The sequence below is a fragment of the Anopheles arabiensis genome, chromosome 3 (assembly GCF_016920715.1).
Source record: "Anopheles arabiensis isolate DONGOLA chromosome 3, AaraD3, whole genome shotgun sequence".
NCBI lineage: Eukaryota > Metazoa > Arthropoda > Insecta > Diptera > Culicidae > Anopheles > Anopheles arabiensis.
Genome location: NC_053518.1, coordinates 50,471,701 through 50,497,522, shown reverse-complemented (window position 1 = coordinate 50,497,522; position 25,822 = coordinate 50,471,701). Strand labels below are relative to the sequence as shown.

The window sequence follows — 25,822 nt, the reverse complement described above, 5'->3', positions numbered from 1 at the left end:
AAATGAAGCTGCGCGATGTACATAACATGCATTACGAATCATTCGCGCAGCTTCATTTCAATTCGCACAACACTTGAACACTTGAACACTTTACAAAATCATAACCTCATCATAATCAGTGCGGGTCGATTCGTCTAGCTCTCCGCATCAAATAGTTTATTTGTCCGTGCATTATTCGCCTGTGACACGTTTATCATGCAAACTCTGATCACTGAACTTGCCCATCGTGCTGGTTGGATGTTGCATTGAGTGATTGTCGCCCGATTGCAGGTTTATTTAGTGAATTTAATTTTGGCGTGCCGTGCTGGTGTTGAAGATCGAGTGTTCGCCATCATAGCCTGAGGTGCTTCCACACACACAGCTGTCTGCACACGCACATTGCATCTATCGCCTTCACTACTATCAACTCGATACGCATCCACACTTATCACTACACTCACATCCAACTGCACATATATAAAGTGAGCAAGATGAATTGTGGAATCTGCCTGGAGCTCACTACTGGTGTCCCGTTTGTATGTGATGGTGCCTGCGCACAACACTTTCATTCGTCCTGCACTGGCCTCTCAAGTGAATCCGTACGTGACTTAAGAAGATTTTCCCAGTTAAAATGGATTTGCAAGAATTGCGAAAAGGCATCAACTTCACTTATTATCAAGGAACTAAAATCAACAATCACGGATTCCCTGGCACTAATGAAAGTCGAACTAATGAAAGAGTTACCTTTTACGGAGAAAAGGGTGGTTGTCCCGACTAATATCCGTGCCTTAGAGTCAACACGCACACAGTTATACGAAGGCACTCATCTCCGACAACACTCACATATTCATCGGGAGATAATCAAAAATTGCAACAAACCATTATTGCGAGGCACTAACACTGATGATAATGGTATTAATATAAAAACCGTGGCTAATCCTGAACCTCGTTTTTGGCTATTTTTTACCAACATCAGTCCTGATGTGACTCCCGACGATATGGCAAATTGGGTTAAATCTAAGCTCAATACAAACGATTTACATGTCCGCCGGTTAACCAAGTATGATGCGGATCTGAGCCGACTAACATTCGTTTCCTTCAAAGTCGGCATCCCATCAACTTTGAAGAATGTCTCAGTCTCAAAATACTTGGTCAGCTGAAGTTGCGTTTCGTGAATTTACCGATTACCATTCGGCTCCACAGTCGCTGCCACTAATCGACGCACAATCACCAATACTCACCTCATCGCCCCCGCATCTTTCGTCCCCATCACCACCAGCATCCCCGACACTGCATTACAACCTACGCAGCCAAACCAACAACCCACCATAGACGAACCTTTTGCTGCAACGTCTATAACAATACTTACATCAACGCTAGCAACAATACCAACATCAACAACAATAGTAACAACAGCAACAAAAACAACAGCTACTACAACTAATTCAACAACATCAATATCAACAGTAGCAGCAGTATGTGAAATGCCTGCCTTTCCGTCTACATCGACTGTTATGGTCCCGTCTACTATTGCTCCCTTTCTCGGTCATACGCAACATTCAACAACACTCAATATTTACTATCAAAACATTCGTGGTGTGCGTACCAAAGTCAATGAATTGCGGTTATCTATATCGGAGTCCGACTACAACATCATCATACTCGCCGAAACCTGGTTGGATGAGAACATTCCATCCTCGCTTCTATTGGAAGTATATATTGGAAGTTACTGTATTGAGTATACAGTAACCCGCGGCGATCGTACGGCATACAACAGTTCTCTCTCTCGGGGCGGAGGCACTCTCATCGCAGCATCTCGTCATCTAAACACCTGTGAGGTTATACCGCCGAGCACTTGCCTCGAATAGTGCTGGTTACAAATCAAGCTTCCTTCCTGCTCTATCTTCATCGGTGCAATCTACATATCCCCTTCTCTCGCCAAAAATCAAAATACGCTCAGTGCACTTGATGCAACGATCGATAGTATAGTGACGAGGATGAAAAAACATGATCGTATGCTGCTTTTTGGAGACTTTAATCGAGCTGATATTTCATGGATACACGACACAACACATCAGTATTTTCGTGCACAAATTTCCCCTACATCCGTTGATGCGTTTTTCGACATTATTCGTTTTTATAACTTGCATTTCAACTCAACTCAGTGGCATTTTAAATTATCGGAATGTTCTATTAGACCTAATTTTCTACTACTCTCCTCATGATAACTACGCGTCTCACGTCGGTGTTCCTTCATTAGCCGCTTCTCCTCTTTTACCTGTAGATCAGCATCACCCAGCATTAGAATTGTGTACTTCTATTAATCACACATCCGTTAATCAGTTGTCGTCTCATGTTGGGAGTAATACAGGGAACCTCAATCGCTCATATAATTTTAGAAAGTGTGATTTTGAAAAACTTAATAATTTGCTGTGAGGTACCGTTTGGTCACGTGTGCACTCGGCACCTTCGCTGGACGAACCGGTCTCTATTTTCACACAGCTAGTGTTTTCAGCTTTCCCATTGTGCTGTCCTTTACGTAAAGCCCCTTCTTTTCCTTCCTGGTCCAATTCAATCCTTAAATCCATGAAACGTGATAAGCAGCGCTACTTACGCGACTATCGAGAATACCGTAATCCACACACTAAACGACTGTTCAAATATGCACCAACGGCGTATCGCATTTATAATCGGGCCCGTTATAAGTCCTACATAGCTTTCTTGCAATACCGATTTACTTTTCACCCAACACAGTTCTGGAGCTATATCTCTTCCCTTCGTCTCATCGTCTGCCCAGTACTATGTCTTATGGTTCGTCAACAGCATGTTCCGAACAAGAGATATGTGCACTTTTCGCCGATCACTTCTCCAACGCCTACTCTGATTACATTAATGATGAGGAGTTGTTAGAGGATGGACTTTCTACTACACCTCGCGATATTTTGTGTATCCCTAAATTGTACCGTCGAAATTGTTGCTTCAGCTATATTGTCCTTAAAACCTTCTTATTCTCCTGGCCCAGATGGTATACCTGCAATCATCCTTAAAAAGTGCACCAACGCTATTGCTCCCATAATGACATTCATTACAATCTCTCCTTTCAACATAAATGTTTCCCTGCTCTATAGAAAACAGGTTGGTTCCGTCCTATTTTTAAAAAAAGGTAGTAAATCTGAAGTAAGCAACTATCGTGGTATTTCCCTACTTCCCGCTAGTGGCAAGGTATTGGAAATCATCGTTCATTCTGAGCTTTTGTTTTTATCGAAGCAGTATAAAACGTTTAATCAGCATGGATTTATGCCAAAACGTTCCACTACCTCTAGCCTTATGTCGTTCATATCCAAATTGTTCCAGTATTTGGACACAGGTTACCAAGTTGATACAGTGTATACTGATATTAAATCTGATAGAGTATCTCATAAACTATTGTTGATGAAGCTCTCTAAATTAGGCTTATCTACGTCTTTCGTTCACTGGATTGGGTCTTACCTCTCTAACAGAAATCTTCATGTAAGTTACGGATCACCCTTTTCTTTACCGTTTTCCAATTCCTCTGGTGTCCCTCAAGGAAGTGTACTAAGTCCCCTCTTGTTTCTGTTATTCATAAATGACATTAATTTTATTCTCCCATCTCCTAACCACCTTCTATATGCAGATGACATTAAAATATTTGGTCCAGTGATGCAAGAGGATGATTGCAGTGCACTCCAATCTCTTCTTAACTCCCTCTCTTCCTAGAGTGCGTCAAACTTCTTAGAGCCCTAGTAAATGTAGCGTCATCTCTTTTTGTCGTCGTCATTCCCCTCTTATTCACAATTATGTTCTTAAAAACACTGTTATCAACAGGGTGTCACGTGTTCGCGATTTAGGTGTTATGTTAGACGAAAGGCTATCATTCGATAGTCATCTTGAATTGGTCATCGGTAAAGCTTATTCAAACCTTGGCCTTCTTTTTCGCATGACTTCGGGCTTCACCGATTTGAGGTGCCTTAAGACATTGTATTGTTCCCTAGTGCGCCCTGTTGTTGAGTATGCTTCTGTTGTCTTCTGTACTAACAGGGCAGGTTGGAATAACAAACTCGAAGGCGTGCAAAAGCGCTTCACTAGCTGCTTATATCGTCGCTTCTTTGGAAATTCCACCACCGCATTACCGTCATACAGTGATCGTTGCATATTGTTCAATCTCGACACCCTCGAATCTAGACGAACCAAAGCATGTGTGTCATTTATCAGCAATTTGTTACGAGGGAATATAGATGCTCCAGACTTGCTTTCCCAACTTAGTTGGTATGTTCCTTCCAGGTGTTTAAGAAATCGGAATGCTCTTGCAATACCTTTCCGCAATACAGCGTTTGGCATTAACGACCCGTGGCTAATTTGTTTGCGTCAATTCAATGAACATGATCGCGATTTTAATTTCTAATTTTATGTTCCGGCTCTTTATTCTTTATAATTATTCTTTATATAATTCTCTTTCTTTGTTATTCTTTATAATTAAGTCTCTGTTATTCTTAATTTATTTTTTGTTTTAAATATTTACTTCTTATCCGCTGCTTTTCCTGATTTTCCTTTCACTATGGATTTCCATTCTGTTACATCCTTTTCTATTTCAACTTAGTTTAGTTAAGTTAGAGTTAGTTTTAGTACCAATAGGGCCAACTAGGTTTTAAGCAAATATATGTTCAATCCCAGAGGCAGACATATTGAAATTAATAAATGAAATGAAATGAAATGAAATGAAATAAAACCAATCGTCCAGGACTTAAGCTGACACACGTGCGGCCGCTCGCTGCCGATCCTTGAGCTGTACTGACGATTTCGTGTGGTAGCAAGAACGAGAGCACACAGAGGAACTTTCGGTGCAGCAGTGCAAGCGAGATACCGATATCAGCACAGCGCTTCGAGCAGATCCAACTGAGCGCACTGGCGGAAAGTAAACGCACACATTTACACATATGTAACTGTATTAGTGTCAAAAATGTGTAGAAACCAAAACGCGCTCTCGCAACCTTGTATTTCACACCGTTTCTCCGCTTAACTCTAGGTTTTTACACACACCATGATAGGGAAGCGCCAGCATCAAGTGGCACGCTTCGCAGATCCGTACTCGATGCCGTTGGGTACCATTTTCACAAAATGACCGGCACCTCCTTTGCCAATTCATTCACAGCACCGATCACCGTTCGATTTGGCGCAAATAGCCCACCGCGAGAAAATTGACAAACCAGTCCATTAAAACACAACAAGTTCAACCCACCAGGAACATATCAGTGTCAGTTTGACAGGCTAAGCCAACAGTCGTCTTTTTTGCTTTCGCCCAAAGTTTCGGAATTAAGTAACATTTGTTTGCGTATTTCCACCCACTACAGCATTATATGGATTCGCTTCCAGCCTACAAATTCCTCATGTACAAATAAATTCAGATAATCTTTTAGTAAACGATAGTTTTCTATGTAATTCATCGAACAAACGGCTCCTGCACTCTGTGAGCGATAGAATCGCTATCGGGCTGGTAGTTTTGAAAAAACTCTTTGTAACGGGCCAAACTGGTAATCAAAATCGTCCGTCTCGTCGATAAAATTAGCGGTTGAGCTGGCATCTTACTAAAACTGCGATTATCGTGTACGCGAGAGTAATGTAAAGTGCAGTGTAACGGTCGGGCAGTGAAAGGCAAAGGGGTTTAGCACTTTATCGAAAAAATTGCGAATATTCAGGATATCGGCAAAATCCTGGTCACGGGACCAATGTTTTGTCGCGAATAGTTTTCGGATAAAGTCTATTTATCTTTCGTGGATTTTTGCTGCTAATAATTACCGAAGCCGTTGTAATAAATTGCTGGTGATGAAGAAAGGGAAAATCCCAACGCCACTTGCAAGCGATGTTCGGCATCGCACCAGCGAAGAGGGAAAGTGCGACAACCCTGCACCAGTTACTGGACGAGTTCGAGCGTCACAAAAAAACTCTAAATCACTTGGGAGAGAAAACTGACGGCTGGAGTAGCATATTAGAGCATTTACTTTGCACAAAATTGCCCTCTAACACATTGCGCGATTGGGAAGAATTTGCTTCGACCAATGACAATCCGAGCTACGATTCGTTGATTGTTTATTTACACCGCCGTGTGCGCGTATTCGAGACGCTATTGGTAAACAACCCCGAACCATCACCTATAGAAGATCCGATACCACCAAGACGCACTAATTTTCCGCGCACAGCTAGTTTTGCTACCACTGACCGCGATGTTAACAAATGCCCGTTGTGCAATATGCAATATGGGGTAACGAAATGCCAGCGATTTAATGCTATGAATCCTGCCCAGCGGTACCGTAAGGTACTTGATGCCCGCTTCTGTTTGAATTGTCTGCGGGACAATCACCGTGCCCGCGATTGCTCCTCACAGTACAAGTGTCGTCATTGCAACATGGCGCATCACACAATGGGCCTGATCGGGAACGAAAGTCGATAACGGAGTGGATAATTTAGTCGATCGGTTAGCAAAATTCCAATGTTATCCAATTGCGTTTTCTCAATTGCTAACCGATCGGTTTGGCAGTGGAGTGGAAAGGTGTATGCCGCCATAGCAACGTGGTTAAAAAGTCGAGCAGTGGGGTATGCAGTTGAAAACTTCATATAAAAAAACCATTTCAGTCGGATAGCCATATCTACTGCTCCACCCCAGTTGATATAACAGTGGAAAACTAAATTAGCGCGTGGCCACGGAGCTGAAAAAATGTTGAAATTTTTTTCAACTTTGTCAAAATTGCTTTTCAACTGCAAAAAAGAGCTTTTCTCGTGGCCGCACCAAAAACATGCACAAGAGCGATAAAAAGCTCCAACATCTGAATATCATCGATATTTTGTTTAAGAAGTACTAAATAGGTACATAAATCAATTAGAATCATGCATTTTAGCATTATTATCATAACAATGAGTCACAACTGCGCCAAATAGCTGTTTGTTTACGCTTTTTCACGAACGTCAAATTTTGTCACTTTTTGTCAACTTTTGCCACCTTTTTTTCCTGGCTGCTCCAGGTTCCAAAATTTTGACAAAAGCTCAAAATAGTGACAAATGCTCACATTTTGAAAAAATTGTCAGCATTTTGTCACTCCCATGGCCTTTCGCTTAATAATATTAAAAACCATGTTTAACAGTTCGCAAAAAGAATGTTTTATCGCTGTTTGAGTTATTTGAGATGTTTTATCATTCGATTTAGGTAAAATATTCTTTTTAAGAAAATATAAATTTATCTTTTTTTTATAAACAATCAAAACAAATAAATTTAAGTTTATTATAGGTATCTAGTTTTTATAGTTCAAGCTAAGAAATAAGAAACCAACAAAAGAAAACCTGAAAAAATTTCCTGAAAAAAAACCTTTTCTGCTAATCCTTCTCTTTTGTCCAACCTTATGTTATGGCCTTATGGCATGTTAGAATTGGTTCCGACACGTAAATGCAACGAGATTGAGATGACCAGTAGGAACACTAGGTACAAGAAATTATAAGCAACTCATATCCGTTGGAGCGGCGAGTTCCGGTCGGAATCGTTTGCGTTGTCTTGCACCAATCGAAGGTGTTGTGCCTACTTGTACCTTACGGACTATCCCCAAAAACTCGGGGTCGCTTATAGAAGGATACAGGCCAGGAATGTTCGGATTGGCACACACATCGCTAAGTTCCACGCCTCGTGACAAACGCGTCACCCAATGAATTTTTTTGTTCATCTATTACAATTTTGACGTAGTTATTTTATTTTTATCAAATCTGACGAAATCATCATCGTATGTGTCGAAGCACACTCATTGTAGTATCAAGCTCGCCAGGCTTCAGTGGACAGGTCATGTAACGGCCAAGCTACACGTACCGGACGACATCGGACGATGCCATAAAACGTAGGACCGCAGACAACCCAACCCAAGTGACATTTGCTTGAAATTGTTTTCCCATATCTGCTCGATTAGTACTCGATGCGCCTGAATTTGTAGATTTGTGTGTGATCGAGTGAGTTGAAAGCGCTAAGATTTGGTGAGTTCGTAAATTAGACTTTTTACTATCGATTGACGATCCCGTCGAGCTTATTTTACATTCGTAGCTTTGATTTTTTATGAAAAACAAAATCAAATTTTGTGTGATGTTATTTTATAAAAAATCGATATTATATATGTATAAAATGGCTACATCATCAACTATAACGATAGCAAACATCATTTCCGAGCGAATCTAAAAGAAAACAACGAAAAAGCCGCATCACAGTTGATTTTTTCTAAATTCCCTTAAACTGGTGCAGTTTAAGGGAAGTTTAAGGCTCCAGTTTAAGGGAATTTGCTCGAATTCCCGATTATTCGTGCTCGAAAATGTCAATTGGGAACTGACATTTTATAGCACGAATAATCGGGAATTCGAGCAAATTCCCTTAAACTGGAGTTTTAAACTTCCCTTAAACTGCACCAGTTTAGAATTTAGAAAAGTCCTTTAAAATCAAATGTAATGCGGCTTTTTCGTTACTTTCTTCTAGATTCGCCCGGAAACGATGTTTGCTATCGTTATAGTTGGTCATGTAGCCATTTTATACTTAAATAATACCCATTTTTATAGAATAACGTCACATAAAATTAGCTTTTGTTTTTCATCAAAAAACCATAGTCATGAATGAAAAATGAGCTCGACGGCATCGTCTATCGGTAGAAGAACGTCTAATTTTCGATCACACCAAATCTTGGCGCTTTCAACACACTTGATCACACACAAATCCACAATTTCAGGCGTATCGAGTACTAATCGAGCAGATATTGGAAAACAATTTCGAGCAAATGTCACTTGGGAAGAGATTCACGTCGGGCCGTGTCGGATCACAGCGGGCCGATTTTGTATGAGATTTGACAGTTTGCGTTAACGGATTTATAGCATCGTCCGATGTCGTCCGGTACGTGTAGCTTGGCCGTTATTAAACGCATGGAAACGAAAGACCCAGGTATTGTGCGGCAAGGGGGGGGGGGGGGGTTCATTGCGTCACTTGGCTTTGAATCAAATACACTTTATTTTTTTTCTTGGGGGAGTGGGGAGTATTGGTCGGAATCCCTCATATATGGACTCCCCTGTAGTCTTTGAGTCTCTTCGTCCATAAGGCCTCTATTGTTCACGGAGGCCCGCGATGAGACTACTGTATACACCATATATGCTGGACTTTATATCCACGGGGCCTCCTGCGGCCACTCAGTCCGCTTACCGCAATTGCGGAGAGGGCGTAGTAGGTTTAAATTTAAGTGATGACTCCAGATGACTTGGAGGCGTCAGTCATTAAGGCCAGAATAATGGACTGGCGAGGGCGAGAGACCGTGAGCGGTTTCGGACACTCCTTATTGCACGGAATAATTGTACCGCGTTGTTTAAATATATTTTTGCACGAGAGCGTAAAATACGGACGTTCACGGATCCAACGTTTGTGGTGGCTTTAGTTGATGGGCGCACATGGCACAGGACAAGGGTCAGCAAATGCGGCAAGTGCAGAAAGGATTCAATCCTTGTCCTTCAATTCATACGATTTTGTTTCATCTAGACTTGTTCAGCCAACAACCCGTTTTATACTTTACCCGGAACGTTTGAACAGGCCAACAGTCGGTACTGTTTAAGGCCACTTCTGGTGTGGATTCTTCACTAAATGGTCCGTAAATAAGCCAAATTTACTATTTTATTCATTCCGCAAAACAACAGCTCTAAATGTAAACAAAAGTGTGATTGACAGATAGGCAAAACCAATGGCTACTTGAATCGGAAAGAGTTATCCACCAGTGGAGAAATTTTACACCGGTGGAAAATAAATTCCACCGGTAGAATCGAGCATATTAACCGATTGGATAAATTTTATCGACTTTCGTTGGCGATCAGGCCCAATGATTCACACTGAAAGCTGAATTCACCCAGGCCCAATGATTCACACTGAATATATTATTCCGTATATTTTACCCTTGACCAATGTTAAAGTCCGTCATCCACCGATCGAAATAACATTAAATTGGCCAATTGCTCTAACAAGACCCAATAGTCGCCTCACTCAGTCACTCGAAAAAACCCTGAATTTTAAGGAAATGGATTATGATAAGTTGAACAGATTACTATCCTTGCAAAATTGGATTTTTTGAAAATACGGACTTATCAACAGACCATTGCACTCCCATCACATCTTCCACTACATTTCCAATGCTAGCTGCGCAAGATGCATCTTCACACACAACACACGCCACAGATGATCACACGGCTAACATACAACGCAGCTACAATAAAACAATCACCTTCACAAGTTTTAGCAGCCAAAATCCACGAAAGATAAGGAAACTTTATCCGAAAACTATTCACGGCGAAAGAACTAGCAATATCTCTGCTGCGAATATTGTTTTTGTCGATTGTTTGAATCAAGGTGGAATATAGAGGAGGTGTCTTCTTAGCGTTTGGCATGTTGCCATTTTGAGATTCAGTTTGACAACAGCCGTCGATATTTGTTTACAGGCAGCAGCTGCACTATAACGTGTAAAATGCCGATTTATGGAGTGTGGATGCAAAATACAAATTTTCAGTGCTAAACAAATGTTTATGAAACGAAAACAATTCATTTATCATATCCAAATACCAGCACCATTCGTCGCATTTGACAACTGCCGTCGATCCTGGTTTTGTTATTTGTTCTAAACCCTCAATGCCCAATTGTTCTACATGACGACACCTCCTTTCTACCCACTTTGGTTTGAATGAACACGCGGCAGCAATATGTACTTATATTATTCCGTATATTTTACCCTTGACCAATGTTAAAGTCCGTCATCCACCGATCGAAATAACATTAAATTGGCCAATTGCTCTAACAAGACCCAATAGTCGCCTCACTCAGTCACTCGAAAAAACCCTGAATTTTAAGGAAATGGATTATGATAAGTTGAACAGATTACTATCCTTGCAAAATTGGATTTTTTGAAAATACGGACTTATCAACAGACCATTGCACTCCCATCACATCTTCCACTACATTTCCAATGCTAGCTGCGCAAGATGCATCTTCACACACAACACACGCCACAGATGATCACACGGCTAACATACAACGCAGCTACAATAAAACAATCACCTTCACAAGTTTTAGCAGCCAAAATCCACGAAAGATAAGGAAACTTTATCCGAAAACTATTCACGGCGAAAGAACTAGCAATATCTCTGCTGCGAATATTGTTTTTGTCGATTGTTTGAATCAAGGTGGAATATAGAGGAGGTGTCTTCTTAGCGTTTGGCATGTTGCCATTTTGAGATTCAGTTTGACAACAGCCGTCGATATTTGTTTACAGGCAGCAGCTGCACTATAACGTGTAAAATGCCGATTTATGGAGTGTGGATGCAAAATACAAATTTTCAGTGCTAAACAAATGTTTATGAAACGAAAACAATTCATTTATCATATCCAAATACCAGCACCATTCGTCGCATTTGACAACTGCCGTCGATCCTGGTTTTGTTATTTGTTCTAAACCCTCAATGCCCAATTGTTCTACATGACGACACCTCCTTTCTACCCACTTTGGTTTGAATGAACACGCGGCAGCAATATGTACTTATATTATTCCGTATATTTTACCCTTGACCAATGTTAAAGTCCGTCATCCACCGATCGAAATAACATTAAATTGGCCAATTGCTCTAACAAGACCCAATAGTCGCCTCACTCAGTCACTCGAAAAAACCCTGAATTTTAAGGAAATGGATTATGATAAGTTGAACAGATTACTATCCTTGCAAAATTGGATTTTTTGAAAATACGGACTTATCAACAGACCATTGCATTGAATCATTTTGTAGTACGTTTGAAAGTTAGTTACGGTCGGCATGTAATATGATGAGCGGACATACGGTACATACTGTACATCTAACAACGTCGCGGTAGGTCAGTTTTTACTGACATAAGCCGAGGTGGAATAATACATCGATCGAACCGACTTTTCAGCACTTGATCGTGCAGGCGATCATAGAAACCTTTAGGAGGTTTCCCTTACTGGAAACGTTGGAGTTTAGAAGCCTTACCTTGGGTAGGGGGACATAACTAAACTCTTGAAATAAGTTGGAAGGCGAAGTATTAGGAAGCGTAACGTCCTATCTTGGCAGTCCGAACGAATCTGGCTTGCCACGGTCGGAATTGGTTTTATTTATACTCAATAAGTTTCGTACATTTGGTTTTGGAATGTGTTTTTGTCCTAATTAAAGGTTATTGATATGAGGTGCAATTTATACATTGTATTGGAGTGAGGTGTCTGTCATTATGTGCCTATGCTGCGTTTTTAGTGTTTTTACGAAGGTTCTGGAAAGTATAAACTGTTCTAGCTAAAGAACGGGTGCGTTCGTCGATCTTTGCCTACACTGCGCTTTTAGCAATAAGTTGCTATGCGTTCTCTGTTTGTCCACTTTGCTGGAGAAACGCTTGAATTGCTTATGTTGCGCGTTTCGATTGTTTTTGATAAATGTGTCTCAATCGTTTTTCTATGGACGGTATGGTCTGGGTATGTTGCTATGGTGTGGATTGATTTGCTGATGTAATATAATGAATGTGTTGCAATAGTGTGATTTGGCTTTCCGAAGTGTGTTACAATGTGTCTATAGCTGATAGTGTGGTTTACAATAAGTTTTGTTTAGCAGATATGCTACAATTTGTTAATACGGTCATTCCCCTTCATCTTCAGTGTTAGCTCCTCTCCTGTCCTTTCCTCACACCATCCCCTGATCCCCCTTGTTCAAACAGGACGCTAAGATCTTTGAAACGCGTCAAAGATAGAGCCACTCGTTCGTACCGGTTTAATCGTAACCCGTTTCAACGTCGTGTATATAAGTACGCTTCGATAGCTTATCGTATTTATAATCGTGCTCGGTATGTCTGCGCCTACACGGGAGGTCCAAAACAGCCGAAGTCATACAAAATCATGAAAAAGTCTGCGGAAAATGGCGTCCTCGTGAAGTTTACCGAGCCGAACCGAACAGTTGTGTTCGATAAATATGTGTACGTACCCAACCAGCAAAACCGAAGCTATTGGAAAACTTTCATGAGTGCCAAAGCGAGAGAGCATGTCTTCTTTCTCTAGATTTTGGACGGCACAACGCCGATCGTGTGGTGTATGAACGAAAAACGGGAGAAGGGGAAACCGATATCCTTCGAGTGACACACACGCATGCATCTGCATGCGTATTACGCTAAACCGAGACTACCCATCTCTCTCGATCTCCCATGATTTTTCTGCTATCGCGCTCATCCGGGTGTTAGGCATCCTCAGTCTGTCCAGAACTTTCACTGTGGAAGGGTGTGTTGGAGTGATGTGTGATTTCTTGTGCCCCGTACTTTGCTCGTTTACGTTTTGTGCCGTGTTCCTTCTTCTTCAATTATGGAATGATTTATCCTTGTAAATTTCTAAGGTAAGTTTCTTATCCTCGTGTGTGCTTCAATGGGTACATTCAACTAACACTCGTCGTCTAAAAAGTTACAGGTGCACGCGCATTTTAATCGACGGTTGCCGACGGAAGGACGGTGTCCGGTTTTAAAATATCAAGGTAAGCGTTTCTATCATCCTATGTGCAAAATGTTGTTTAGTTGTTTTTTTTTTAAACACATGGTTTAATTATTGGTTAATTTTCATCAACAGATAACATCACAGCTCTTTCGTAGAAGAGCGCACTTCAAGGATGCATAGGATACGGCTAAACATGCGCAGCACCAGTCCGTGACGTCATTTTCAGACAGGCGCCGGCTGAACACGCGCAGCACCAGTCGAGGATATCCTAGCGCAGAGGAGAAGAAGGAAGAACGAGAGGAAGGGTAACAGAAAGCAACCGCAGCATTTGGAAGGGGTGAAGCATCCTGCCGTATACAGAGTGTGAGTGTTCCAAAACGTATGTGGAAAGAGTAACACCAATAAACAGCATGCGAAAGTGTGCATAAAGCAAAAAGAAAAAGCGTCACTACTACAACCAGCAATCCGAAAATATAAGGGGAGGGATAAATACAAATGTATGCGTAAGCAGGACCAGCAATCCAAGCATTTGAATATGTGCGTCGGTTTGTGCCGTGCTGAAAGTTTTTACTTTAGCTGCTGCTAGTGTAAAAACTTAAGGAAAGCTTAAAGTAAATTTTTTTTACACGGGGCGCCTTCGGAAATTGTTGGCTGGGTATCGGCAACCGTCGATTAACATGCGCGTGCACTGTAACTTTTTAGACGACAAGTGTTAGTTGAATGTATCCATTGAAGCACACACGAGGATAAGAAACTTACCTTAGAAATTTACAAGGATAAATCATTCCATAATTGAAGAAGAAGGAACACGGCACAAAACGTAAACGAGCAAAGTACGGGCACAAGAAATCACACATCACTCCAACACATCCTTCCACAGTGAAAGTTCTGGACAGACTGAGGATGCCTAACACCCGGATGAGCGCGATAGCAGAAAAATCATGGGAGATCGAGAGAGATGTGTAGTCTCGGTTCAGCGGAATACGCATGCAGATGCATGCGTGTATGTCACTTGAAGGATATCAGTTTCCCCTTCTCCCGTTTTTCGTTCATAGGCCACACGATCGGCGTTGTGCCGTCCAAAATCTAGAGAAAGAAGACATGCTCTCTCGCTTTGGCACACAGGAAAGTTTTCCAATAGCTTCGGTTTTGCTGGTTGGGATGCCGCTGTGATACCGAGCGAGACGCATAGACAACGCATCAAAAGGACATGTGTAGCCGTGAGGAAATTTTTCTTTGTCTCTTTTGCCTTGTCCTTGCCTTTAGATCCTGATGAGTGAAGCATGCATACCTTTCGGGCACGTTCGGGGTATAAGCTCGAGCTATAGATCTATCCCTCTCGTGTTAATGGTGAAGATAGAATCGTATGTCATCGGCTCTGCATTCTATAAGTCTTATGTAGCTCGTTTACAAATTCGTTTTTATTCTGATCTTACCTCTTTCTGGCGCTTTATGAGATCTAAACGTGATCATCAAAGCATTCCACCATTCGTGTCATTAGGCAATGACAATGCTTCAGCTCCCCAAGATATTTGTGCATAATTTGCTACATATTTCTCTTGTGTGTTTATCGATCCAGCGTGCAGTATTGCCCTTACAGAGTGGTCTCCTTGTGATGTGGTAAATTGTGATTCCGTCTGCTTTGACGAATCGTCTGTTCGTGTAGTATTGTCCAAATTAAAACTATCCTTTTCTTCTGGCCCAGATGGCATCCCATCTTCTGTATTGGAATATTGTAGCTCTTTTTTTAGCTTTAATCTTGTCCCGTTTCTTTAACAAGTCTCTCAGCAGTGGATGTTTACGTATGCTATGGAAATCGGCGTAACTTGTTCTTCTTCTTTGGCTCAACAACCGTTGTCGGTCAAGGCCAGCCTGTACCACTTGTGGGCTCTTGGCTTTCAGTGACTAATTGATTTCCCCCCATAGCAAGATAGTCAATCCTACGTATGGCGGCACGGTCTATTTGAGGATTGAACCCATGACGGGCATGTTGTTAAAGTCGTACGAGTTGACGACTGTACTACGAGACCGTTATGGAGCCGTAATATGAAAAGACATTGGGCATTGGGTTTTTACGTCGAGAGCAGATTGGTGGTATTGCCATGCAAGGAGTCGAACGGCATACCTGGTGATTCTCCGTTGAATGGCTTCGAGGCGATTGATGTCACCAACGCCAAGCGGGCACCAGATCGGGCAGCAGTACTCCAGGCACGATATAACGATGGATCAGAACATCGACTTGACTGATCGACTGATTTCCCTTAGCAACAATGCTGTCAATGTGAGGGCGAAATGACATCTTCTGATCGAGTAACACCCCCAAGTCACAGATGCATGTCGTACGAACTAAAGCCGTGTTGAGCATAGTGTATGTAAACGGGATAGGGTTACGGAATCTGCTGAATGATATACACTGGCATTTATCGGCACACACCTGGAGGGCGTTTTTACTGCACAAGCTGTCGAGATTCTCAAGGATCATTTGAAGGCGTACACAGCACAATGGGCAGTTTAGAACAAATTTCGGGATAAAATTATTTTTGCAGAAATTGTTAGTTTTTATCGTTTGTAGTAAAGTGTTATGATAGTAAATAACATTTTATATGTAGTTTGCATCCATACCACCAGCTGGCGCTACATAAAATAGTGTTTTAAGGGATCTTTGCTTTGTTTTTTTTTAAATTTGTGTGTTTTTTTTCTTGTATTTGTTGTTTCTAATAGTATAAACCATTTTAAAATATACTGTGATGTTCCATAATATATTAACAAAGCATAATAATTTTGTATACGATAATATTTTCTGCTTTGTACAGGACAATTGTAGCTAATTCTCATCACTTTTACTCACAGGTAGTACAAATATTTAAAATGTACATACACAACCTAGGTTAATGCTATTACAAGCTCCTAAAGTCTAGTTCACATTTCTAAAGACATGAATAAAGGCATTTAAATAATTAGATAGAGCAGGTAAATTCAAAATAAGTAGTTCCCAAATTCGTAATGAAAAGCTGCACATTTTTTGTCTTTGAAGATTAAAATTTTAAATCTGTTGTTTAAAAAAATAGGAATAACACATTTTCCTGGGCATTGATATCACACAATATTCATCCAATACTTTTCAAAGTCCTGATCTGCCTTCAGAAGGGATAATAAAAATAAAAATCTGATGTTCTTGGTTTTACAACTATCTGAAAAATCATAATTCAACTATAGCTACAAACAAAGTATTTACTTAATTTGTAAAGTTAAACCCTGTCTTTGTTTTAGTGTGTGTAGCTACTGATATTGAACTGGTTAACGAATCAGAGTAATACAGCTCATTATACAAAATGTCCTTCTGGATGCATTTTCTTTCTTGCAAAATATTCTTTGTAGAATATTCCCCTCTATCCTTATACTTAGTTTGTCATGACTTTTGGGAGTTTCTTCTCCCAAAAGGCAATAGATGCTGGTGTATTCATAACATTTTGCTGTTATGCGTATAATTTTAGAATTATTTTCCTTACATCCGTCTATAATCTGGAGCAGTACCATAAGGTGTTTGGTTCTGATTTGCTTCATTATATTTAATAATAAAGTCAGCAATACGGCTGAAGCCGTTCTTTCTGAATAATAAATTTAATAATAAAGTTAGGTTAGAATAGAAATTTACATATTAGATAAGCACATGAGATGGAACTTAGATACACAGCTTCGTAATGGAAAATAAAGGTAATCATGGGCAGGTAGAATATATTTTTGTAGAATACACTAAATACGCTACACTAGGCACCTATGGAGCCGCCTAGTAACGCATGTGTCTGTTTTTAGAAAAAGTTGATATGAAAAAACTTCAATAAAATTCGCGTTCACAAACTTTCGCAGAATATTTCTTCACAGATTGATAGTATATATATTACAATATTATTTGACATATATGAGACAAGGCCACTCTACGCCACTTCCATAATGGCATCAAGTCAAAAATTAAAATGATGAAAATTTTCGGGAAGTTGTTTCAGTTATTATCGTATATTTTTGCAAAAAAATAATTTAACTTAAAATCTTTAATATATTTATAAAGCTGACTAAATATCCTTTTTAAAATAACTAAATTTATCAAAATCGGTTCATATTTGAAAAAGTTACAAGGGTTCAAAGTTTTCCAAAAAAGTGAAAATTTTTCTGCGTTTTTTTAACAATTCTTGAATTTGAGAGGTCTTTTCTAGAGAACCAGAAAAGATAAAGAGCTCATATTTGGTATTTTTCTAAGTTTAACCCTTAGTATTAAAACCTATTATTTGGAATTGCGCTATTACAAAGTTGATTTTTTGAATTTCATCCCGGCAAATGCCCATTGTGCACAGTCACTGTCGTTTCTAACTGGAGCGAATATTTTTACGTCGTCGGCGTACATTAGGTATTGCCCTGGCGGTAAAACAAAAGATAGATCATTTACATAGATGAGGAAGAGTAGCGGTCCCAAGTTACTCCCTTGAGGTACACCGTAGGAGCTGGTGAAGGAGTGAGAACGATGAGATCCTATGCTTCTAAAGTACGAACGACCAGTTAATTATGTACGCATCCAGGTGATGTGCCAGTCGAGTAAACCGAGTTTTTTTAGCTTCGAGAGCCGAATATCATGCGAGATACTATCGAACGCAGCCATGAAGTCGATATATGCTGCTTCAACTTGAGTACCGCGATCCATGTTGTCGAAGTAGAAAACTACAAATTCAGCAAGATTTGTGATGGAAGATCTCCTTGGGAGAAATCCATGCTGACTGGGGCTCATGTAATTTTGAACTGATGTGAGTAACGGATTGTTTAGAATGAGCTCAAACACCTTTGCACAAGCGCATAGTATGATGCGCATAATTGCAAGCATGAGTATGAGCATACAAGTCGACTGCCCTTCTTACATATGGATAGGAACCATTCGCGCGTGTTTCCAGGACGCACGATACGTGCCACGCATAAGGGAATCGTTAAATATTTTGGCAAGAATGGGTGCGAGTGATTGACGGCAGTGCTTCAAAATGTAGGAATATTGTCAGGACCATATGATGTTGATGGTTTTATATCGCTGAGTGTGCGCGCAAATAATGCTTTGTCAATCGTAGGTATAATAAAGTCGATAGCATCCGATGAAGTATAGCGAGTGGCCTCTGCTAGTGTGTTAGGGTTGTGAACAGGAAGGGTGAATGCATTATCGAAACGATTGGTGAAAGTGTTGCAAATATCTGATGTATCGATACTAATTTCGTCATTGTAGCTCATTGACGGAGGGTTACTACTTATATTGCACCGTTTGTTCCAGAAGCTTCAGAACCGTGTCGGCTTAGAAAACTGCTGCCTTTCAGTACGGCGAATGAAGGAGCGGTAGAGCACACGATTTTGTCGTAGATAATTGTTCGGTACATCGAAAAAAATTCTCTTATGCAGCGATGATCTCGTTCTACTGTAAAGGCCGGGCTACATTGATCGTACTCCTTAGTGTAATTTTTGTGAACGCGTACGCCATCTAGCGGCGGCGGGTCGAAGCTAGAGGCTGGTATAATTTATCTGTCAAAAAGTGTTTTGGGTCCAGGAGGCTATAATTTTACCCAATGATGGAAAGATGTTGGAAGATGGGGAAAAATGTTGCCTAGCGCTTTGTATGAATGACGATTTATCCACCAACAACAATTAACGGCCTATTTAGTTGCAATTTATGGACGTTTATAAACATTTCATACGGCATACAAGTAGCCTGCTCGAAACTTTGTGAGACACCAAGTATGAATAATTTTGACACATAAATTATACCGACATCTAGCTTGCGCTGGTCGTCGCCAGATGCGCTAGTGAAAATAAAAATTACACTTGCGAGTACGACCAATGTAGCCCGGCCTTAATACGCGTATGCTTCGCGTATGCTCATCGCTAATATTCTGTACAATATGATCAATTCTCCTTATTTGCTGAAATGTCTCAATTTTTATGTTCCATCACGTCGGCTGCTTATACGTCCTCCGCTGTATGTCCCGATTCGCCGCACTTGTTTTGGACAGAATGGTCTACTTTTAAGAGCGATCAGTAATTTCAATCAAAATTCTCACCTGTTCGATTTCAATATTACCTCTGTTCAGTTCTGTAGATGTCTTCGCACCCCAAATCAATAGTTGTCATTGTGTTCGTTATACTTGTTGCATAATTGTCATTTCAGTGTTTTTCTCGTAGCCGTTTAATTGTGTGGTCTTTGCATCAGGCTAGGATAGGTTAAGATAATATAGATTTAGGTTTTAAGAACAAATTATTTAGCCTATTTTGAGCAGACGATTGAAAATAATAAACAACCAAATAAAGAAACAAATATCCTTCATCTACGAAAAAGCGTCCGGGTGTGGGAAATGTTGTAGCAAGCATCTTCCTCTGCATCCCTTCACAGCTGGTTACCCGAAAGCTCAAAATGAGAGAATTTGAGTGTCATTGTCGGCAGGGTACCACGCAAACAATGAGACCCCAAATTTTGAGTGATTCAGGCCGAGGGGTATGAGGAAGCTTGAGGAAGCAAGGAGAAACACGCTGCGATGAGGTGTGTCTTCTTTCAGCGAGCTCAACTTGGAGCTGCTCGTCACATCGTGTTGTCTCGCTTACACTACAGCATCGAACCATCGCTCCGTATGTCCCCCCCTCCAACGCGTACAAAACCACCAGTATAGCGTGACGCTTTGCCGGAGATGGTTGTGCGCGTTTCGTTCTAAGTCCCGCGCGCAGTGTTTGTGCGTTGGTGCGCATTTAGTTCAAAGTCTCGTGCGCCGGTGTGGTTTGGTGAAGTGTGCAGTGAATAAACAGTGTGCACAGACGCACATGCAGTGCGTGGATCGACAGGTAAGAATTTGCTGAACAGAGTCAACGCAGATTTTCGACAAGTTTCCCGCAGCCTGGCTCGACCCGGTATGACGTCATTCGTGAGTATGAAGGATTCTAAATGTGTACTTTAGTGTGTACTTTATGTTTCAATAAAGTGTTTAATGTAATAAAAAATGACAATGTTTGTGTTTAGTTTTAGAATAAGTGCATGAAAGAAAACGAAAAACGAAAGAAACAACTATCTTTACATGTGTTGGTAGCATGGCTCGAAAGAACACAAACACATTGAGAACTGCAGAGCGCACCGTGCGTTACGGGTGGGGAGGGGGAGGGCTCGGTCGAGGGTGTAACTCATTCGTCGAAGGGGCACTGTATTTCGACAGCGTCACTCAAATCACTCAAAAAATACACTCATTTTGCCGGCCGGGGCGCACGAGACTTTCAACGAAATGCGCATCAACGCACAAACACTGCGCACGGGACTTAGAACGAAACGCGCACAACCATCTCCGGCAAAGCGTCGCGCTGTACTGGTGGTTTTGTACGCGTAGGAGGGGGGACATACGGAGCGATGGTTCGATGCTGTAGTGTAAGCGAGACAACACGATGTGACGAGCAGCTCCAAGTTGAGCTCACTGAAAAAAGACACACACACATTCACAGACGGCTCGTCAAAGCACGGTATTTGTATTGGTGTTAGTGAAGCGCGCGTGTAAAACAGAATGCGAATTCTCATCGCAGCGCGTTTCTCCTTGCTTCCTCAAGCTTCCCCGTCCGGCAAAATGAGTGTATTTTTTGAGTGATTTGAGTGACGCTGTCGAAATACAGTGTCTCTTCGACGAATGAGTTACACCCTCGCGCGAGCCCTCCCCACCCGTAACGCACGGTGCGCTCTGCAGTTCTCAATGTGTTTGTGTTCTTTCCAGTCATGCTACGAACACATCTAAAGATAGTTGTTTATTTCGTTTTTAGTTTTCAATCATGCATTAACACGATCTCAAATAAGCACTTATTCTTGAAGCAAATACAAATACGGTCATTCTTGGTTACATTATATACTTTATTGAAACATAAAGTACACTTTAACAACATTTAGATCTTTCATTCTCACGAATGACGTCATACTGCAAAGTATCGGGGCGAGCCAGGCTGCGGGAAACTTACCGACAATCTCCGTTGCCTCCGTTCAGCAAATCATACATGTTAATACTTGTATTCTTACCTCTCGATGCACGCACTTAATAAGCATAAAAAAAGCACACCGGCACTCACACGGAGGAGGGAACACACACGAGGCGATGGTTCGATGCTGTAGTGTTAGCGCACGTTACAGCGTTCATAGACGGATCGTCAAAGCACGGTATTTATATTGATGTTAGTGAAGCAAGCATGTAAAAAAGAATGCGAGCTCTCACCGCAGCGTGTTTCTCCTTGCTTCCTCAAGCTTCCACATTCCCCGTGGTTTAATCGACCAAATTTTGGGGTCCCATTGTATGCGTGAGAGCAACTCCAAGTTCTTGAGCTCGCTGAAAGATGACACACATTCACAGAAGGATCGTCGAAGCACTTAGTTTTTACTTCATATTGCAAACAGAGCTACTTGTCTCGCGCGATATTTCTGCTTCATCCGAAACAATCGAATTATCCAGTTTTTGTATAAGCCATAATGCCATAAATATAAAAACGAAAGCTCCGTATCTTCAGTGGTTTGCTCAATAGATGGCGTTTTTCAACTCATCATCACATAGATGTAGTAGTAGTAGTAGTAGTTGTAGTAGTAGTAGTAGTAGTAATGTATTTCTGAGATAATTATCTGTGTTTTACAATGACGATTCAAATTCAGTAATTAGTGGGTTCAATAATTTCATTTTTCCTCGCTAACTGAAACTGCGTTTGGCTTAGCTGACTGTAACATAATATTTATCCATCATGGGGTTTTTAACTTGAGTAGGAAAACTTTTTTCGTCAAAAACCTACTTCACATTAAAAAAAAAAAAATTACCTAACTTACTTATAGTCTAATTCTTAACGTTATGGATTTCATCACATAGATGTCCATTTCCTGCAATGTGTTTCGCCTAACTTCATCTATTCATTGCCTATATATCCTTCAAACATTCCGAGCAAAAATCGATATGAATAGTCGTGTGGTCAAACACGTGGGTATCAACACAAACGACTCAATCCTCACTTGCTTTAGTGCTGGTGGTTTACATATGAGTTTAGTACTTAAACAATCGTATCACTGCTATAGTTCTGATGCAAAACTTCAATGCGAAACCATACAACAGTACAGAAGGAAGGATAAACCTCTTAAAGCGAGGAAAGCTCGACTGGCTGGGTATCCTACCATGGTGCCACCAGCTTTATTGATATTTTTCGAATGCATTAGTAATTTGCCGTTTGCTGGACGAAGTCTTTTTTGATTCCGTTTAAGTTGAGAGCTTGAGCCATTTAGAACCCGTTTAGTGGTTGTTTAGTGGATTTGTGGCACTTGCGATACATACAGATGAAGATAGAGAAAGAGATAGAGATAGATATAAATAATTGAATATGGAGTACATAAAAATATGTTTGCTTCCTCGATTCCTTGAACTTGCCTCCTTTATTCCTTTTATATTTTTAGGGTAAATTCTTTTCCTGCTCAGATCGTTCGAAATACGAAGAAGCGGAATGTCAGTAAGTATATTAATCAATTTGACCTGTGTATCATCAATAATTATTTAACAAACTATTTTCACAGCGGCACTTACTTAGTTTTTGAAGATGGTAACGTAGATAAACCTGTGTCGAAGGAAAGGGAATGGTCTAACAATAGGTTTCATTTCGATGATGTACAAAAAGCTATGCTTACCCTATTTACTGTTTCTACCTTTGAAGGCTGGCCATCGTATGTATCTAACCAATATATATTTTCTCAGTATGGTACTATTCAACTTTATGACACGATTTCATTCTATAGCTTGCTCTATGTATCGATCGACTCACATACGGAAAACTTTGGACCAATATACAATTATCGGCCGTTGGTTGCGACGTACTACATTATATACATAATTGTTATTGCCTTTTTTATGGTAAACATCTTTGTTGGCTTTGTGATAGTGACATTTCAAAATGAAGGCGAACAAGAGTATAAAAACTGTGATCTCGATAAAAATCAGCGTAATTGCATCGAATTTGCACTTAAAGCTAAACCAGTCCGACGATACATCCCAAACGATGATCGGATACAGTATAAAGTATGGTGGTTCGTTACGTCACAGCTATTCGAGTACACCATATTTATTCTGATTATGATGAACACGATTACACTGTCTATGAAATTCTATCGTCAACCACAACCCTACACAGAATGGCTAGATTTTTTAAATCTACTGTTCACTGCAGTATTTGCACTGGAGTTTGTATTCAAACTAGCAGCCTTCAGGTTTCAGGTATGTTTTCATATTTGACGAGCAGCTGTCATCATCATTGATTATGCTGTATACTTTTGTATTGTTTTCCAGAACTATTTTGGAGATGCTTGGAACGTTTTCGATTTTATTATCGTATTAGGAAGCTTTATCGATATTGTTTATTCCGAGGTAACGACTAGTAGCGGAACTAAGGTAAGCATAAATCGATGAATATTGAAGTCAATATTATTAAAAATGATAATCTCATTACTATTAGTATTTCCATTGTCCCATAATAGCATTTTTAGCAAGGGTTGCATATAAAGTTTTAAGGTGCCATAAGTCGTTTGAAAGTACACATAGTCCCCAAGATCCGTAGCGCCTCACATACGAGGATTATGAACAAAACGGATTTCTAAATTTGGCAGTACCGAATTAAATTTGTGCTGATTTGACACATCAACTGTCAAATTCAAAATAAATTTCCTTTTCATTGAATCTTTCAAACTACAGTCACAATTTGAACACTTTTTAGCTGGTATGCTTTTCAGTTGAATGCTCGATTGTTGGCTGACATTTCAATTAAAATCATGTGATTGTAAGGAAAAGGTTTTTTTTAAATTACAAAAAAATCATAGCTTGTCGAGAAAATTTTATTTTATTTTTTTTTAATGAGGAAAAACGCACCAACTTTAAAGCACAAATTCAAATATTGGCAGGGAATAAAAGTTCAACCAGTGAGTTCAGATTTTATTCAAAAGAAAAATATTTCAATCTTCACAATAAGATTTCATGTAGAAATAATTCATGTAGTAGATACAAACACCCATTTGAAGATTAAATAGTACAAGAAAATTAAAAATATTTTATTTGAAGACCGCAAAATTAAACATATACTGTTACTCCGCGGTCTGCATTGATTGCATTTTTCGGAGACAACCTGTTTGTCGTTTAGCCAAAGAAGATTTCAAGAGACAACAGCATTGTAAGATTGAATGATTTAGTTATTTTGTGATTAATTGTATGAATTGCATTTGAATTATTGTTAGAATATCAAATATACACTGCATATTTCCACTTGAATTTACTATATGCAACACTAATAAAAAAATCGACACGCATTATTCAATTTACCGATCTCTACTCATCTTTTGTAATCAATACAGGGTGCTTCGACGATCATATCCATAAATTTTTTCCGCTTATTTCGTGTAATGCGACTAATCAAATTGTTAGCTCGTGGTGAAGGAATACGCACCCTTCTCTGGACATTCATAAAATCCTTTCAAGCACTGCCATACGTAGCATTACTTATAGTAATGTTATTCTTTATTTATGCTGTCATAGGAATGCAAGTAAGTATTAAATGTGATGGAATTTCCATGCTTATATCATTTGTCCGCCTTTTGTTTCACATTATTATAGGTTTTTGGTCGTATTGCGTTGGATGACGATACCGCAATACATAGAAATAACAATTTCCAAACCTTTCCTCAGGCAATTTTGGTTTTGTTTAGATCAGCGACTGGTATGTTGAAGTTTATTGACTCCAAATAATTAATGTAATTTTAAGTATTTTTTTAATTTTATTCTAAATAGCTAGCAAGTCAGTATACAGGGCCACGCAAAAGATTTTTGGAAGCTTACTAACTAGAAAGCGCAGTCATAGATTAACTTATTTCCAGGAAGTACTCGAGTTTGTTTTATACGTGTCTTTTTTCATTTTGAAGCATTCCCTTATCATTAATAATATCACTGTTCATTGTAGACCCTGTTATGGTCGTATTCTTCAATATGCAGTCCACTACGTAAGAGAATCCAGCTCACTTCTAGTTCACCTCAGAATAATCATAAAACCCCGTCAATACACAATAACCGTTCTTAACAATATATTAATAACTACAATTTTCTGAGTAGTTATTCACATATTATTGCTCTCTATCATACATTTGTATCAAATTTCGTTAACTCTAAAAAAACCCGAAACGTCTGTGAGCTCGCATACAGAAGAGAATTTAAATAGTTGAAACTACTTTCTTAACACTTGTTTATATTTTAATGAAACAAATATGCATT

At 39.9% G+C, this 25,822-nt stretch overlaps 1 protein-coding gene across 9 annotated transcripts in view; it reads left to right on the top strand.

The window, feature by feature from the left end:
- LOC120900634 (muscle calcium channel subunit alpha-1-like) overlaps positions 1-25,822 on the top strand; it is a 101,670-nt gene that overhangs the window by 63,052 nt on the left and 12,796 nt on the right. For all 9 annotated transcript variants that reach the window (XM_040307905.1, XM_040307914.1, XM_040307911.1 and 6 more), the window contains 6 exons: positions 22,975-23,027; positions 23,092-23,238; positions 23,311-23,785; positions 23,858-23,959; positions 24,913-25,101; positions 25,172-25,274. In XM_040307905.1, the coding sequence (XP_040163839.1) occupies positions 22,975-23,027; positions 23,092-23,238; positions 23,311-23,785; positions 23,858-23,959; positions 24,913-25,101; positions 25,172-25,274 (1,069 nt within the window). The remainder of the gene's footprint in view (positions 1-22,974; positions 23,028-23,091; positions 23,239-23,310; positions 23,786-23,857; positions 23,960-24,912; positions 25,102-25,171; positions 25,275-25,822) is intronic.